The sequence below is a fragment of the Balaenoptera musculus genome, chromosome 20 (genome assembly GCF_009873245.2).
Source record: "Balaenoptera musculus isolate JJ_BM4_2016_0621 chromosome 20, mBalMus1.pri.v3, whole genome shotgun sequence".
Lineage (NCBI taxonomy): Eukaryota > Metazoa > Chordata > Mammalia > Artiodactyla > Balaenopteridae > Balaenoptera > Balaenoptera musculus.
In genome coordinates this window covers 19,372,290-19,388,348 of record NC_045804.1, presented here as the reverse complement: position 1 = coordinate 19,388,348, position 16,059 = coordinate 19,372,290, and the positions used below count along the sequence as shown (strand labels likewise).

At 55.3% G+C, this 16,059-nt stretch overlaps 1 protein-coding gene and 1 long non-coding RNA gene across 3 annotated transcripts; one reads left to right on the top strand and one right to left on the bottom strand.

Annotated features, from left to right (window-relative positions):
• Positions 1-3,588: 3,588 nt before the first annotated feature.
• LOC118887118 lies at positions 3,589-7,856 on the bottom strand. Of its 2 annotated transcripts, none has more exons than XR_005017892.1 (3): positions 7,749-7,856; positions 5,937-6,011; positions 3,589-5,053 (listed from the first exon to the last, which is right to left on the bottom strand). It is a non-coding gene; the product is annotated as an uncharacterized LOC118887118 (long non-coding RNA). The 2 variants fall into 2 exon arrangements; XR_005017891.1 differs by having other exon boundaries at positions 5,937-5,986; positions 7,749-7,839.
• Positions 6,994-14,965, top strand: NR1D1 (nuclear receptor subfamily 1 group D member 1). Its single transcript, XM_036837694.1, has 8 exons — positions 6,994-7,960; positions 10,671-11,006; positions 11,318-11,406; positions 11,504-11,648; positions 11,995-12,638; positions 12,930-13,115; positions 13,624-13,834; positions 14,473-14,965. Exons 1-8 carry the CDS (start codon positions 7,930-7,932, stop codon positions 14,670-14,672), a joined length of 1,842 nt encoding a protein of 613 aa, XP_036693589.1. The 5' UTR covers positions 6,994-7,929; the 3' UTR covers positions 14,673-14,965.
• Positions 14,966-16,059: the final 1,094 nt, after the last annotated feature.

Sequence of the window (16,059 nt, the reverse complement as noted above, 5' to 3'; positions counted from 1 at the left end):
CACACAGAGATGCAGTGAGTGCCCAGTCCAGGATCAGAACCGGGAGTGTTCAGGGATTTGTGGGGTCAGGGACTGGAACCAAGGATTCTTTCTGCAGCAGTGGTCTGTGGGGTTAGTGGGCAGGAAGGGCAAAATCCCTCTGCCAACCGGGGATAGGGAAGAGCTGAGGGATGGGGTGGGGATGGGGGGGTGAGATCTGGAAGAACACAAACTCCGTCCAGATGGAGAACAAACTCTTCCTTGCGACACGAGAGACAAGCTCAGCCTCCATCCCTCATGGAAGTGTCCCCTCTCATCCATCTGGCCCTCCCAGCCCCTTAGAGACCTCTGTCAGCACTCTAACCCCAGACCCCCGCTCCCAGCCCTCTGCTCCGGGCCCCCCACCTGTGACCCTGTTTCTGAGCAGCAGTGCCTCTTGCTGGGATGTGAGACTGTGCTGGAGTCAGGCGGACAGTAGGTTAGCAGGAACAAGCAAATGAAAGGAGCACGACCCACATTTCCTCACCGCACCAAAACTTCGCAGATCCTGCATTGCAGAGCTAGCGCTTTTTTTTTTTTTTTTTTTTTAATTCTCCACTGGGCCCCTACACGCGTCTGCATTTTTGCAACCAGTACAGATTTTTTTTTCCGGGTGCAAACTGCGCATTCTAATGAGCCAAAGCTCCTTCCCGCGGCATTGAAAATCTCTTTGGCAAATTGCTTCTCCCCACCCCCACCCCCAATTTAGAAAAAGGGGAGGGATCCCAAATTTGTGAAGTCGCATCCTCCCTCTCTCTTTCCCCTGCTCCCCTCCCCCCAACATACTGCAGTCTTTCCAGCCCAACTAACAGCTGCAGACCAGGGGAGAGGGATGGGAGGTGGGAAAAATCAGCCTTGTTCCTTCTTTCCACTCAGACTGAGCTGGCGGGGGGCGGGGTTGCTTTTTTTTCCTGGGCAACCCGTTGCATCCCTCTTTCCCTCCCCATCCCAGCCAGTGTTTATGTAAGCCTCCCAGAAGCTACACACAGCCCCTAATGCCTGCCCAGGCCGCAGCTCCTCCAAGGTCCATCCTGCTCACGAGGACTGTCATGAGCCTCCGGCCTCCCCAGGCAGCTGCATGGAGATCTGCAGAGGCCCAAGGAATGAGGAGATGCTGGACACGGAGGGGGTTTGAGATGGAGCTTGGGGTAAGGGATGGCGATGGGGGCAGGCACACAGGTATCCCAGCCCCACCACTCCCCATACATTCCCCTGCATCTTAGTCCTACAGAGGCTTAAGGACAGCCAAGGGGCATGTGCAGGGACCTGGAAGATGACACCACCCGTGGGCTCCAGCAGCAGCACAGCAAAGGTTGGACAGGATGGCCTTGGCATAGCATGTGATGGATGTCACTGCCCCCCAATCTGGGAGGAGGAACCCCGTGCCAGAAAGAGGGCACTCTGGGGCTTAGTTTTCTCCTGCCAAGGACAGTCCATGTCACCTCCTTTATCCTGTGATTTTGCTGGGATCCTGGGCTCAGAGAGGGGAACCCAAAGGAGGATTCCCCAAAGCATCTGCTGAAGAAGCACTGACCCAGGATGGTGGGTGGCTTTCAGAGGGCTGTTTTCAGAAATGCTCATCTCTCAAGCAGGTAAATGGGGAAGAAGGATGTTGTTTCCTTATGGCTTTTTTTTAAAAATAAATTTACTTTATTATTTATTTTTGGTTGCATTGGGTCTTCGTTGCTGCAGGCTGGCTTTCTCTAGTTGCAGAGAGCAGGGGCTACTCTTCGTTGCGGTGCGCGTGCTTCTCACTGCGGTGGCTTCTCTTGTTGCGGAGCATGGGCTCTAGGCGCGCAGGCTCTAGAGCACAGGCTCAGTAGTTGTGGCGCACGGGTTTAGTTGATCTGTGGCATGTGGGATCTTCCTGGACCAGGGCTCAAACCCGTGTCCCCTGCATTGGCAGGCGGATTCTTAACCACTGAGCCACCAGGGAAGTCCCTCCTTTTGGTTTTTTATACAACTTGTGTCTGTCCTTGGTGGTCTTCCGTACTCTCATTTAACCAACCCATTCTTTTTTATTTTTAATTTTTTTAATTGAAACTTGTATTTGAAGTGTTAACAAGAAAGGAGAACTTTGGTTCACTGGAAAAGTCAATCGACTAAATGAATTATAAAGGTAAGCAAGTATGTAACAGGTCCTAACTGGCAATGGACCCATATTGATTGGTTCCTACCAAGGGGTCCATGTAGATATGGTTCTCACCAAAGGGTCTGCATGCACAAGGCTCCCATGAGAGGGGGACATCCTGCAGCCCCCATTCATGTGGCCCCCACCGAGGGTGACTTCCAGCAAGATGGAGACCACACCACCCAACCAATCCTTTTTTTTTGGCTGCACCACACAGCTTGTGGAATCTTAGTTCCCCGACCAGGGCCCTGGCAGTGAAAGCGCCAAGTCCTAACCACTGGACCGCCAGGGAATTCCCATTTTTTCCCCCAACCAATCCATTCTTGATACACCGTGGCCCTTTAAGGGGCCCAGACTTATGTGTCCCTCTCCCTTCATCACCAGCTACATATCCCAGAGTCACGGGGTCAGAGAAGAGAATTCGGATGCCTGCTTAAGTTATTCACTTCTGTAGCAATGTATGTGGAAGTTTGGTTTTTTGTGTGTTTGTTTGCAACCTAATCTGGCCCTCTTCTACTTAACCAGAGGAGGGGGATGTAGGAGTGAGAGAGGGAGGAGTTTAAGGGAAGAAGAAATGAGGGTGGAGTTAGAGGTTCTGGGAAACTAAGGTACTTGTGGAGACAGGAGCAAGGGGTACTTCAGGCTTCCCCTTCTTGGTGACACACCTCATTTCCAGCACCATCGTTGCTTAGGAAACACCAGGATGAGCTTGCAGCTCAGACATTCCACCCAGAGTAATCATTCTCTCAAGGAAGGGCAGTCTTGCTAGTGGAAAGAGTTTTATCCTCAGGCCTGGGGTTGAATTCCCAACATTGCCATTTTCATTGCGCCATTGATAGTGGTAGTTCCAAGAGACAGCTGGGGGAACTTGAGCTCCTCCATAAGTCTCCATTAACTCCACCATTCTTTAATGTGACATCTTCTCAATCTTAAGCGCTTCACTTCAAATACAGCTTCAAGACAAGTTGCCTTGTCTCTGGAGCGTCCTGGGCAAGTTAATAAATGTTTCTAAGTCTCAGATTCCCCATCTCTAAATTGAGAATGAGGACTTCCCTGGTGGCGCAAGTGATTAAGAATCCGCCCGCCAATGCAGGGGACAAGGGTTCGATTCCTGGCCCGGGAAGATCCCACATGCCGCAGAGCAACTAAGCCCATGCACCACAACTACTGAGCCTGTGCTCTAGAGCCCGCAGGCCACAACTACTGAGCCTGCGAGCCACAACTACTGAAGCCCGCGCGCCTAGAGCCAATGCTCTGCAACAAGAGAAGCCACCACATGAGAAGCCCACGCACCGCAACGAAGAGTAGCCCCCACTTGCCGCAATTAGAGAAAACCCGCGTGCAGCAACAAAGACCCAATGCAGCCAGAACTAAATAAATAAATTTTAAAAATAAATAAACTAAGAATGAGACCTACAGCATAGGGCTGTCGTGGACATTCAATGAAATAATGTGTGTAACACACTTAGCCCAGTACCTGGCATACAGTTGGTACTTAATACATATTTATTATTTCCTTTCCTTGGAAAAAGGAGTAGTGAGGTAAAGATAGAATCTGAGGCAAAACACATCCATGGAACCCAGCCTTGGATCATACCTCACCCTCCCTTTTTCTATCACCCCCAGAGAAAACATTAATTCGGACTTTAACCCTCCTACTTAATTCTCCTGAAATTCTCCCCAAGACATCAAAGCTTTTGGTAGGTTAGGGAAAGCTGGCTGGTCTTTCAGAGAACAGAAAAAGGATCTAGTAGGGCCGGGAATGAGTCTCTCCCAGGCACAGGGCTTGCTGCCTGGGTCTGGGGCATTCCCAGCGTTTCTGTCCTGGGTCTGCATCACCTGGGCAGGCAGGTTATTTTCCGGGGGCAGTGGTTCGTTCCATGAGAAAGGAGCGGGGAAGGAAGGCACCTACTGAAGGCTGACCTGGTTTCCAGCAAGGACCCACGCCAGTCAGTCAGTCAGTCAAGCAGTCAGCCCAAGATTTAGGCCACCCAGGATTTGCACAGGGTGTTGCCTTGTTACCCAGAGCATCCTACTGATGAGGAAAATAGGTCTTGGATCAAACACACACATCCACACACATTCTTGCCATTCACACTTACACACTCACACGTGCAGTCTCTCGTTCATAATCCTATGATCACACACACACTCTGGCCAGAGCTTGGAGCTCTCACTCTCTTCTCTTCCTCTACCCTATTTCTGCTGTCCTCCCCAGACCAAAGAAATTCAAGAGAATTTAAGACATAGTTGGAAACATATACACACACACAGGATTCCACCCGGCCCCTAAATGGTGAGGTCAGTCTAGAATCCCAGACTCTGAGGAATCTGAGCAGAAGTGTGGGCAACATGGAGCCAGGTGTGCTTTGCTGTGCTGGGTCTTGGATATGCATCCGTTCCCCATGGTTCTATCTGGGCACTGTTTATTAAGGGTCCATGTTGTTCGTGGGCTGAATTTCGCTATGGGAGATATGGTGCGTGAGCATGCACAGGTGTGTGTGTGTGTGTGTGTGTGTGTGTGTGTGAGAGAGAGAGAGAGAGTGTGTGTGTGTATAGAAGTGAACTGGAATGTCCAGCTGGCAGGAGGGGTGGGAGGCCGTGTTGAGATACACCTGTTGTCTTAGGTCAAGGTTGAGGTCATAGAGAGGCCAAAGCTAGATTCTATTCCAGGTTCCCAAAGGCCAGACGACCCAGCCTTTTCTCCCTCCATTTGGTGGCTCTGAGTGCCATAGTCTCTGTCCTTCTCCCAGCAGCTGTTGACAGAGAGACGAGCAGGATGGATAGACAGAAGCTTCTGGAGCCAAGGGAGAGTCCTGCCTTGTCATTTTTCTGTATCCTTCTCTCCAGTTGTAGAAGGAAGATCCCAAAGTTACTTCTTTGTCAGGGAGCAAAGGAGGGGCCCTATAAGAAGTGCAGAGGAAGGAGGGCCCAGAAGTAACCCCCCTCCTTTGCCTCCTCCCTCCCTGCCTCCGCCTTCATACCTCACACAGACTGCAAAACAACCCAGCTTCTTGCCAAGAGTCAGGCTGACTGCATTTCAGCTCTGGCTGCCTCTGCTTCCTCCTCCCTCTCACTGGCTGTAAACTCAGGGAGGGAGTCTTGACCCCTGCCCTCCCCGAATAGGGATAAACACCAGCAAGTAGAACAAGGGGTGGGCAGGGTGACCACAGCAGCAAGCAGAACCGTAGTTGCCAAACAGGGCAACTAAAGGGAGTGTGCTGACGGGGCTGCTGGGCTGGTGGGGAGCTAGAGGTCATACCAAGGTCCCTGATTTTGAGTCTAGCCCTGGCAGGTCCCTGGGCTCTGGCCCTGGCCCTGGCTCTGATGGAGACTCAGGAAGGGCGCAGAGAGCATGCATTGCCGGACATGGCAGCTCACCTCCCAGTTTTCCCTCCAGAGCCCAGCAGGAGGAGGGAGAGGGGGTGGAGGCTGAGTTCAGAACCAAGTTTTCCTGAAAAGCCTCTTTCCTTGTTTGTCCTAGCCCCTCCCAGGTCCTCCCACGCTCTGCTGCAGCTTCCCAGCTCTGGGCCAAGGGGCCAGGGCAGGCCAGGGAAGAGCCCACTGCCCTCTCTCTCCCACTGTTCTTGGGGGCAAGGGAACAAAGCTAAAGCCCAGGCCATTCTAGGGAGCCCATCTGTCTTCCCCTGGGAGTCAGAGGGTCAGCGAGTGGTCAGGCCAGCTGCCCAACCGCCTCCCCTTCAGTCACCCTCACAGCCCTCTCTGCTTACTTCCTCACCACCCAGCTTACTCCTTCTTTGGTGTCCACACGCCTCCGTTTCTTTACCTTTTCGGTAGCTGTTTCCAGGCATCCATCAATGCTGTCCCAGGAGCTATCTGTGAACAAGTGGAGAAGGGCTTCCTGTATAGAAAAAAAAAAGACAACAAAAAAACCCTCCCTAGGAGCTGTGGGGCTGAGAAGGGACTAGCAGGAAGAAGCAGGTGGCCCAGGTTCACTTGGCTGCTTCAGGAAGAGGCTCGCAGCTCTCCCCGCAACCCAAGTCCTCAAACAGGATAGACCTCGGGAAATACCTGGCAGCCCAGTGGTTAGGACTCCCAGCTCTCACTGCCGAAGGCCCGGGTTCAATCCCTGGTTGGGGAATCCCACAAGCCGCACAGCGAGACCAAACCGCCCCCCCCCCAACAGGATAGACCTCGACTGGAGACCCTCTTTCGCCAATGGGGCAGAGTTGCTCCTCTGAAGGGAGATGCCGGATGTTTCTAACCCCTGTTCAGCATTTCACTTCCATGTCGGCCCACCTCCTTGATGGTGGTCAAATGAAACTAGCAATGGATGTCTGACCTTGGGCCAATCACTTCTTCTAAGACTCATTTTCCTCGTCAGTAAAGGAGGGAGGGTTAAGATGGTCTTTGTGTTCCCTTCCGTGGAATCCACGCTACCCTGAAGCACTGAGGGTGGGGATGGGGGTGTCACTCTGCCCCCAAGCCCTGCCTCACCTCTGGCCCCTTTAGGACTTCAAAGCACTTTCACCACAAAGTTCTCCTCGCTTGTCCTTTTTATTTCCTAGACAAAGGGAAATGACTCACCCCAAAGTCACCTTCAGTGGGTGGGGTGGTGTCATACACAAAAACAGGGAGTCCCCAGGGACATCCTCACCACGCCCCCCCCCCCCACCCATGGCAACTCCCTTCCCTAGGGGAGTAGAATGGAACAGGGGCCACATTTCCTTTCCATCTCAGGACTTGGCTCTGCAGCAGAAGTTCAGCTTAAGCTCCTGACCGAGGGGATATTCCTACTTGTCATCTCTCTCGTGTCACCAGTAACCTCAAGGCGAAGTCAGTCCTGCAATCACGTGAAGCCCTCACGTTTGCAAGGTTTGCAGAAAGGGGCTGTTAGCTTTGATCTCCCAGGGAGCGGCCAAGCTTGCCAGCCCCTCCCCAGGAATTCACATGCCTCTGCCATACAGGCTTTCCAAACACGCCACCCTGACTCTCAGCGCACTCCACCCCACAAGGCTCTCAGCTCCTCCCCGGTTCCAGCAAGAGCTTTTGCGAGGCAGAAACGGGGAAATATACGCAGTCCGCCCACTTTGCCAATGGACTACATATCCCGACAGGCTTGGCTTTACGCAGGCGCACGGAACTCAACGTGCCTGCTGCTGGAAAAGTGTGTCACTGGGGCACGAGGCGCTCCCTGGGATCACATGGTACCTGCTCCAGTGCCGCGTGCGGCCCGGGAACCCTGGGTTGCTGGCGCCTGCGCAGAGCCCTCTGTCCCAGAGAAAAAGGCTGGGGCAAAAGGCCGTTGAGATTGGCAGAGTGAAATACTGCTGCCGAGGGAACGTAGCAGGGCACACGTCTCGCTTCTTTGCGCCTGGGTGCCCCGTTTCTCCCATCACGTACTTACTTCCTGACTGCAACCTCTCTCCCTCTGGGACTTTTGCACCGGGAGCTCCAGATTCGCTACCCTGCAGCGCTGCGGAGCCTTCAGGCAGTGGCACCCCGGGCACTGCAGAGACCCGACCCTCCTTGCTACCTTCTAGCCAGAACTACTGCAGGCTGATTCCCTCCGCCCCCTTCCCCCACACTCTCTTGCTTTTCCCATGCAAAGCAGACCTCCGTTGCCTCAGCGTCCTACCCTTCTGCAGGGCTGCAGTCGGCCACCCCAAGACCTTGCTGCAGGGTGCCTAGGATCCTTATCGTGAGCCGCGGGGTCCACTCCCCGTCCTCGGTCAGTTCCCAGGGGGCGACAGCGGCAATTGTAATCTCCAGTTTGTGTCAAGGTCCAGTTTGAATGACCGCTGTCAGCTGGTGAAGACATGACGACCCTGGACTCCAACAACAACACAGGTACTAAGATTCCTTTGCTACCATCATTCTTTCTCTGTCACTGTCTCCTCTCCTCCATCTACGCCTTTGTAAGGAACTTTGTAAGGGACTGGAGACTCCCTCGGCCTGGGGATTTGCTAGCGTGATGGGGGCCATAGGCTGGGATTTCCAGAGCGTGTTGTTCGGCCTGGGAATGCGCCCGGAGGCGCCCCACCATCACCCCTCAGAGCCCCTCTCTTTAGCCTGAAGGACTCGGATCGCGGGGAAGCAGGAAATGGAGAGCGGGTACGTGTGGTGAGATGAACAGTTTACAGGAACTGGGAGTTTTGGAGCAGTGCCCCGAAACGCCCCCATCTGTCCACCCCCTGCAGCTGTGGCATGCCTGGACTTCTCGGAAGGAGGACCCCCTCCTTCCAATCTTCCTCTTCCCTTAGTTCCTGCAGGCTCGAGGGAACTCGAGAAGCAGTGGGGCGATCTGGGTTCCAGACAGGAGGGGCTGGGGGAATGGGTCGGATCTCACTGGTGAATCCTCAGTAGGGAGCGGCACTTGAGGAGCCCCACGAGTGGTGCTCTGCCCCAGGAAGGACACCCAGAGCGCCCCGGCAGCCCGGAGCGCTCACATGGCTGCGGAGCCGGGCCCACGTGCTGCGTTTGTTTTCATTCTGCAGAAGCCGTGGCCGCCACCCCATTGGTGGTTGCCTCCCGGCCCCGTTACATAATGAGCTCCGCCCCCCGTTGCCCCGGCAACGCGTGTACCCTTCTCTCCTCCCCTTAGTAGTCCTGACCCAGCTGGCGTGAGGGTCCCAGCCCTAGACTGGGACCCCGGACGCCGAGGAGGGGCGGGACGGGGGGCGGGGCTGCTGCTCCCAATTGACGGGAAGCGGAGAGGGCGGAACCTCGGGTTCTGGGGTTCCTCGTTGGGGAGCCACGTGCAAGAGGCACACGTGGAGCCGGGACGTGAGGCCGGCTGAGGGCCCGGCTCCCGCCCCGCCCCGCCGAGATCTGGGTGAAGCTGGGCTGACTCACCGCCCCCGCCTGCCTCCTTTTCCTGTCCGCCTGCCCGGCCCCCTCCTCCTTCCCCATAACCGATGCAGAGTAAGACAGAGCCATCCCTGACCTCTCGTGGCCTCATGTTTACACTCCTCAAGGGGACCTCACATCTAGCCACCCTTCTCCTCACTCTTTTCCTCTTTATTCTCTTTGCACCTACCTCACCGTACTGTCTTTAGACTCGGCTTCTCCCCATTACAAATTCTTTCTGTTCCCCAAGCATCTCGTTTCTTAGTCCTGCAAACACTGTCTTACGCCTACTCCCACCACACAAGAAGCAGTTTGTCTCCTAAGGACTTCCCTCAAAACAACTACATCCCAGAAACATAGCTGAAAGGATATTAAGTCTCTTTCATCTTTTTTTTTCACAGAAAGGAAAACTGGGACCCAGAGAGGGGAGTTGATTTCCTCTGGGTCACAAATCAAGTTGCTGGTGATAGATCCAGATCTAAAACTAGACTCTTTTGAGTGTGCCCCACACTTCCAGGTGGAAGTCTCTTCGGATGAGTCTTACTTCTCTTTGGGGGATGGCTGAACTGGGTCAGGTTCATTTACCACCAAATAAATATCCCATTCCCCCACCTCAGCCCTGAAACTGTAGGAGCTGATCTATTGTGCAATTATTTTACAGGGAACTCGGTTCACCCTGACCAACCTTGAGCTATTTTAGGGTTGCTCTGCCCAGCTTAGTGTGTGTCAGTGGGTGAGCAAGACATGTGCCTCTGTAGACACGGTGGCATGCCCTGTGTCGGCTCACACGTGTCCTGGGATCCTCCCTCCTCCCACCCCATCCATGGCAGGCCATGCGAGGTACTTGGCAAAGGTGTGGCAGGCAGGTCACCTTTTTCTCCTGCTAATGCAATGGGAACACAGCCACCTGGTTGGCAATATAACTAGAGGGCCAAAGTCTCTGAATGGCCAGAGAGCCAAGGTCATTGTCATCAGGCAGAGAGATCTAGAAGGGGGAATTCCAAAGCCTTAGGCTGGACAGTTTGTCCTTCACTTCCAACTCCTGCAACTCATACTGTTAAGCCCTTCCTGGATTCAGGGATAGAGTCCACTCTGACTTGATCTTGGAGGCCAGGGGAACAGTACCTTTGGAGAATACGTCTTCCAGTTTTGAGGGAATGTGATTGTTTTACTCTTGTAAGACCCCCACTCTCCTCAATGTTGGCTAGCTGCCCCTCCATGGTCTCATCCCTGGAATGGTCTTGGTATGAAAATCAGCAGCTGGTTTTTTTTTTTTTTTTTGAAGCCTGGGCATTATGAATGGTTTTCAGCTGCTCATCCCATCCCGAGGTCAGCTGCTGACAATTAAGTCATTAGCTGCGGTTGATATTCTAAAGGAAGGCATCCAGGGCGGGGGGGTGGGGGGTTGGTACATATGTGAAATACTCACAGAGCATCACAGAGGTCATGCCTCTAGAGAGGTACCTCACACGCCAGGCAGAAGCTGAATGTACCTGCCAAGAGTTGCGGTGGTTGGTTGGCCATGTCTGGTATGTGTTGGGGAGTTGCTTATTGTGGCTCTTCTGGGGACTCCAAGATTAGGTGTTTCACATGGTTAACTTCTGGGTATCCAACAGTGTTTTGGGAGGCAGGTGAGGGATGGGCAGAGTGGTGACCTAGGACCAAAGATATATGGCGGTTGACACGCCTTTCCCTTGGGTTCTCCTGCCAGGTGGCGTCATCACCTACATCGGCTCCAGTGGCTCCTCCCCAAACCGCACCAGCCCCGAGTCCCTCTACAGTGACAGCTCGAATGGCAGCTTCCAGTCCCTGACCCAAGGCTGTCCCACCTACTTCCCACCATCACCCACTGGCTCCCTCACCCAGGACCCAGCTCGCTCCTTCGGGAGCACTCCACCCAGCTTGGGTGACGATGGTTCCCCTTCTTCTTCATCTTCCTCGTTGTCGTCATCCTCCTCCTATAACGGGAGCCCCCCCAGGGGTCTACAAGTGGCCCTGGAAGACAGCAACCGAGTGTCCCCCAGCAAGAGCACCAGCAACATCACCAGTGAGTAAATTTCCAGCCGATTTGGGGGGAAGGGAAGGTGTCCCGGCTGAGGTGGGGAGTTGACATTCATGTGACACAGTTATTCCCAGGACCTACGCTGGCCTCAGGGATTTCTCCTAGAGTTGCACCAGCTGCTGTCAACCCTGTCTGCTCATTCGAGTGCCCCCTAGATACTTAAGCTCCTCCTCAGTTTCCCCCCCCACCCCGCCCCCCCCGCCCCCCCCCCGCCCAATCTCCAGCTCAGAAACCCTCCAGCTCTCTGGCCACTCAGAAACCTGCCCTGTTCACCCACTGCCCCTCTCTTCCCGCAGAGCTGAATGGCATGGTGCTACTGTGTAAGGTGTGTGGGGACGTGGCCTCGGGCTTCCACTATGGCGTGCATGCCTGTGAGGGCTGCAAGGTGAGGCAGGGTGTGGGTAAGGGCAGGTGACCCTCTCCCACAGGACACATAGGCCTGGCCTAGACGGAGGTGCTCACTAGCTGCCCCTGCTCCACAGGGCTTTTTCCGTCGGAGCATCCAGCAGAACATCCAGTACAAAAGGTGTCTGAAAAATGAGAACTGCTCCATCGTCCGCATCAATCGTAACCGCTGCCAGCAGTGTCGCTTCAAGAAGTGTCTCTCCGTGGGCATGTCTCGAGATGGTGAGGCAGCACCGTGCCCACGAGCTTCCCCTCGCCCTCCCCCTTTCTTCCACTCAGAAGTTTCTGAATTAATCCCTCCCTTAAAAAGGCCCAATACTAGGCATCTCATTTGCATAGGGGATGCCCACATTTCATCGGGTCTCAGGTAAACACACACATCTTTCCCATTAGTCCCTCTGGTCACCTCTTACCGTAATTCCTACTTGGAAAACCCCCTCGATGGGTGTGGCCTTGTGGGTTTTATGTGGAACCCCAAGCCCTAAGGGGCTTGCCCATTCAGGAGGAAGGAAGAGAAGCATGTGAGTGTGTATGAGAACTTCCTGACACTATTCTCATCCTGTCACAGCTGTGCGTTTTGGGCGCATCCCCAAACGAGAGAAGCAGCGGATGCTGGCTGAGATGCAGAGTGCCATGAACCTGGCCAACAACCAGCTAAGCAGCCAGTGCCCGCTGGAGACCCCACCCACCCAGCACCCCACCTCAAGCCCCATGGGCCCCTCACCACCCCCAGCCCCTGCCCCCTCACCCTTGGTGGGCTTCTCCCAGTTCCCACAACAGCTGACGCCTCCCCGATCCCCAAGTCCTGAGCCCACAGTGGAGGATGTGATATCCCAGGTAGCCCGGGCCCACCGAGAGATCTTCACCTACGCCCATGACAAGCTGGGCACCTCACCTGGCAACTTAAATGCCAACCATGCCTCGGGCAACCCTCCAGCCACCACCCCACATCACTGGGAAAGTCAGGGCTGCCCGCCTGCCCCCAATGACAACAACATCATGGCCGCCCAGCGTCATAATGAGGCCCTGAACAGTTTACGCCAGGCTCCCTCCTCTTACCCTCCCACCTGGCCCCCTGGCCCTGCCCATCACAGCTGCCACCAGCCAAACAGCAATGGGCACCATCTGTGCCCCACCCACGTGTACCCAGCCCCAGAAGGCGAAGCACCTGCCAACAGTCTGCGGCAGGGCAACTCTAAGAACGTTCTGCTGGTGAGGGCATTGGGGGTGAAGTGGGCAGGGGACTGGGGAGACTGGATTTAGCACAGGGCCGCTGGGTGTGCCTGAAGGCTAGGTGCAGGGAGGATGTTCAGCCCTGTAGGAAGGGCTCTGCCTGGGAATCCCTGATCTCCACCGGGCACCTGATTGCTACGTTACCTGAAAGACCCATCCTCCAAGGCCACAACTCTAACACAAGCAGAATCTGGGGCCCAGCACTGCTGGGGAAGCCTATCCGAGGCAGCCTGACTGATACTCCCCTCCCCAAATTCTTTCCTCTTCCAGGCATGTCCCATGAACATGTACCCGCACGGACGCAGTGGGCGAACTGTGCAGGAGATCTGGGAGGATTTCTCCATGAGCTTCACGCCCGCTGTGAGGGAGGTGGTAGAGTTTGCCAAGCACATCCCTGGCTTCCGTGATCTTTCTCAGCACGACCAGGTCACCCTGCTTAAGGCTGGCACCTTTGAGGTGAGTGACCCTTTGTGCTCCCTGCTCTTGACCTTGGGAAGGATCCAGCAGAAAGGGTGTCTGGGGTGGGCAGGGGCTCTGAAACCTTACTCGTGACGGATGAAGGAAGGGGCAGAATCCCCCCCAGTCCTGCCTATGGATGGCTGGGACTTCTGTCATCTCAGCTGGGGTCTAATTACATCCTACTACCCTAAAATAACACTTTAGGGTACAGCGCTATTCCCGTTCTAGGCATGAGTAAATTAACTTTGGTGAAGTGCCTTGCCCAAGGTCACAGGGAGTGACAAGGTTGAGACTCAGATTCAGGCTGGATTCCAAAGCCAGTGGGATGTTCCCCATCCTAACACCTGGCACCCCCCCCGCCCCCCTGCCTCATTGCTCACTCAGAAACTAGCCCCAGTCTTGACTGGGAAATCTAAGGCAGCACCAGTAACCCTTTCACAGAACTTTAGGGGCAACTTGGCAATTGCTCCTCCCACTCCACCCAGGATGACTGTCCCCGCTTTAGGTGCTGATGGTACGCTTTGCGTCGCTGTTCAACGTGAAGGACCAGACAGTGATGTTTCTGAGCCGCACCACCTACAGCCTGCAGGAGCTCGGCGCTATGGGCATGGGAGACCTGCTCAATGCCATGTTCGATTTCAGCGAGAAGCTCAACTCCCTGGCGCTTACCGAGGAGGAGCTGGGCCTCTTCACCGCGGTGGTGCTCGTCTCTGCAGGTAGGTCAGGCTCTCGCCTGAGCCTGACCCCGGGAGGAGGCGGACGCAGTTCGATTCAACACACCTTTTATGGAGTACCTACTCTAGGCCAGGCCCTGCACCCGGGCACTGGGGATACAGACATGATTCAGACACAGTCTAGCTCAGGAGACAGACTCATGCCTGACTAATTATAAAACAGTGAGATAAGTGTCACAGTAGAAGCATGAACCAAGGGCTTTGGAAGCACACACAACTATTTCTGCCTGGGGAGCTGGGGAAGGAGGTGACACTTGAGTGGGGCCTCAAAGGACAAGTAAAGATACTGCCAGGCAGAGAGAGGGGGAAGGGCATCCCAGGCAGAGGGAACTACAGAACAAAAAGCAAGGGAGCCTGGGCGTGTTTGGCCTGTTCAGGGAAGGAGAGCGGCCTGGTGGGGTGGGAGGGGGCCAGCCCTGCTGAGCCTGGGCTCCCAGATCGCAGGCACCTCCTGCTCTTGGAGAGGGAGTCATGTTCCCCCTCCTCCTCCTTCCCCATCGGCCCTCTGGGGGGCTTCGGGGAGAGGCCGCATGGCCGCCGCCGCGTCCTCGCAGGCCTCCGGGTCCTCCTCGTCAGAGGAGCTCAGGGAGCCTGCCTCACTGCCGTCGTCTTCCCCACAGACCGCTCGGGCATGGAGAATTCCGCTTCGGTGGAGCAGCTCCAGGAGACGCTGCTGCGGGCTCTTCGGGCTCTGGTGCTGAAGAACCGGCCCTCGGAGACTTCCCGCTTCACCAAGCTGCTGCTCAAGCTGCCGGACCTGCGGACCCTGAACAACATGCATTCCGAGAAGCTGCTGTCCTTCCGGGTGGACGCCCAGTGACCCGCCCGGCCGGCCTTCTGCCGCTGCCCCCTTGTACAGAATCGAACTCTGCACTTCTCTCTCCTTTACGAGACGAAAAGGAAAAGCAAACCAGAATCTTATTTATATTGTTATAAAATATTCCAAGATGAGCCTCTGGCCCCCCGAGCCTTCTTGTAAATACCTGCCTCCCTCCCCCATCACTGAACCTCCCCGGCCTCCCCTATTTAAACCACTCTCTCCCCCCTCTTACTCTCTAGCCCCCCGATTTGTTCTATTCCTGTCTCAAATCCAATAGTTCACAGCTGAGCTGGCTTCTGTGGTGTGTGCTCGTTCTGGGGGGGTGGGGCGGGAACGTGGCCAAGGCTGGGGGCACACCTCTCCATCTGGTCAGTTTGTGGGGTGGGTCCTCTGGCCAGCAGATGGGAGGATACAGGGAAACAGCACACAAGTCTAAGGGGGGGGTGCCCAAGGGGATTATTTTCATCATATATTTATTACATAAATATATAGTAAAATAGACGAGCAACAATTACCATAAAAATATCTTTCTTTAAAATCCTGACCCAAAACACAACGGGGTGAAAAATCGCACATAACAGACATACTGATTGTCAACGTGGGGCAGGAGTAGGAGCCCCCCAAGTCACCCCTACTGGCCCCACCCCTCCCTGGGGAAGGGACCTACCTCCTTCCCTGTTTCTGGCCACAGCCCCCCTCCCCCCACCCCAGCACCAGCTTCTCATACATTCAGTAGCGCCTGCAAGGAAGTGTCCCCCTCCTCCCACCCAGGAGTTCCCAGGGCAGGAATTACTGTCCCCCTTATGGACGGTGTCTGTGTCACACGCCCTGCCCTCTCCCAGCCCTGTAGACCCGCCGCCAGGGGAAGGGGTAGGGGCTCCTCCTCCCCCACCCTCCCCAAGTCTGAGCAGGGAGGAGGCTGGATGAGGTATGTGTGTTATGAGTGATGGGAGGGGGAATACTGAGATGGAGAGGCGGGTGGTGGGGGCGGGGTAGTGGTCATGGCTCTGGCACCCCCTTGTCCTGGCCTGGCACCCTCCTCCTAGTCCCAGCAGCCCCTCCTCCCACCAACACTGCACCTGCTGCCCCACTCTGCCTGCCCTAGTGCCCCGGGCCAATACTAGGGGAGGCACGCTAAGCACCCACATCAAGGCCATCCCCCTCATTAGCACCAATGGCCCCCAGGAGAGGGCCCTGTCCCTCACTTCCAAAGCAGGGACTGGGACAGCTGCCTCTCTAGAGCAGGTGCGTGGCACTCCTGAGTCCCCCCGGCTCCTCCCCCACCACGTGTACTTGCTCACACATTCACGCAGAGAAACGCACACATACACCCCACGTCACTGAGAGTGGGGGGAGGGGTCGGGGGTTACGGGGAAGAGTGGGGGAT

Bases quoted from the DNA above. Each gene is read 5' to 3' on its own strand.
- NR1D1 (XM_036837694.1), top strand. From the start codon at position 7,930: ATGACGACCCTGGACTCCAACAACAACACAG. The intron at 7,961-10,670 runs GTACTAAGATTC...TTCTCCTGCCAG, and splicing joins GGACTCCAACAACAACACAG to GTGGCGTCATCACCTACATC. The intron at 13,116-13,623 runs GTGAGTGACCCT...TCCCCGCTTTAG, and splicing joins TTAAGGCTGGCACCTTTGAG to GTGCTGATGGTACGCTTTGC.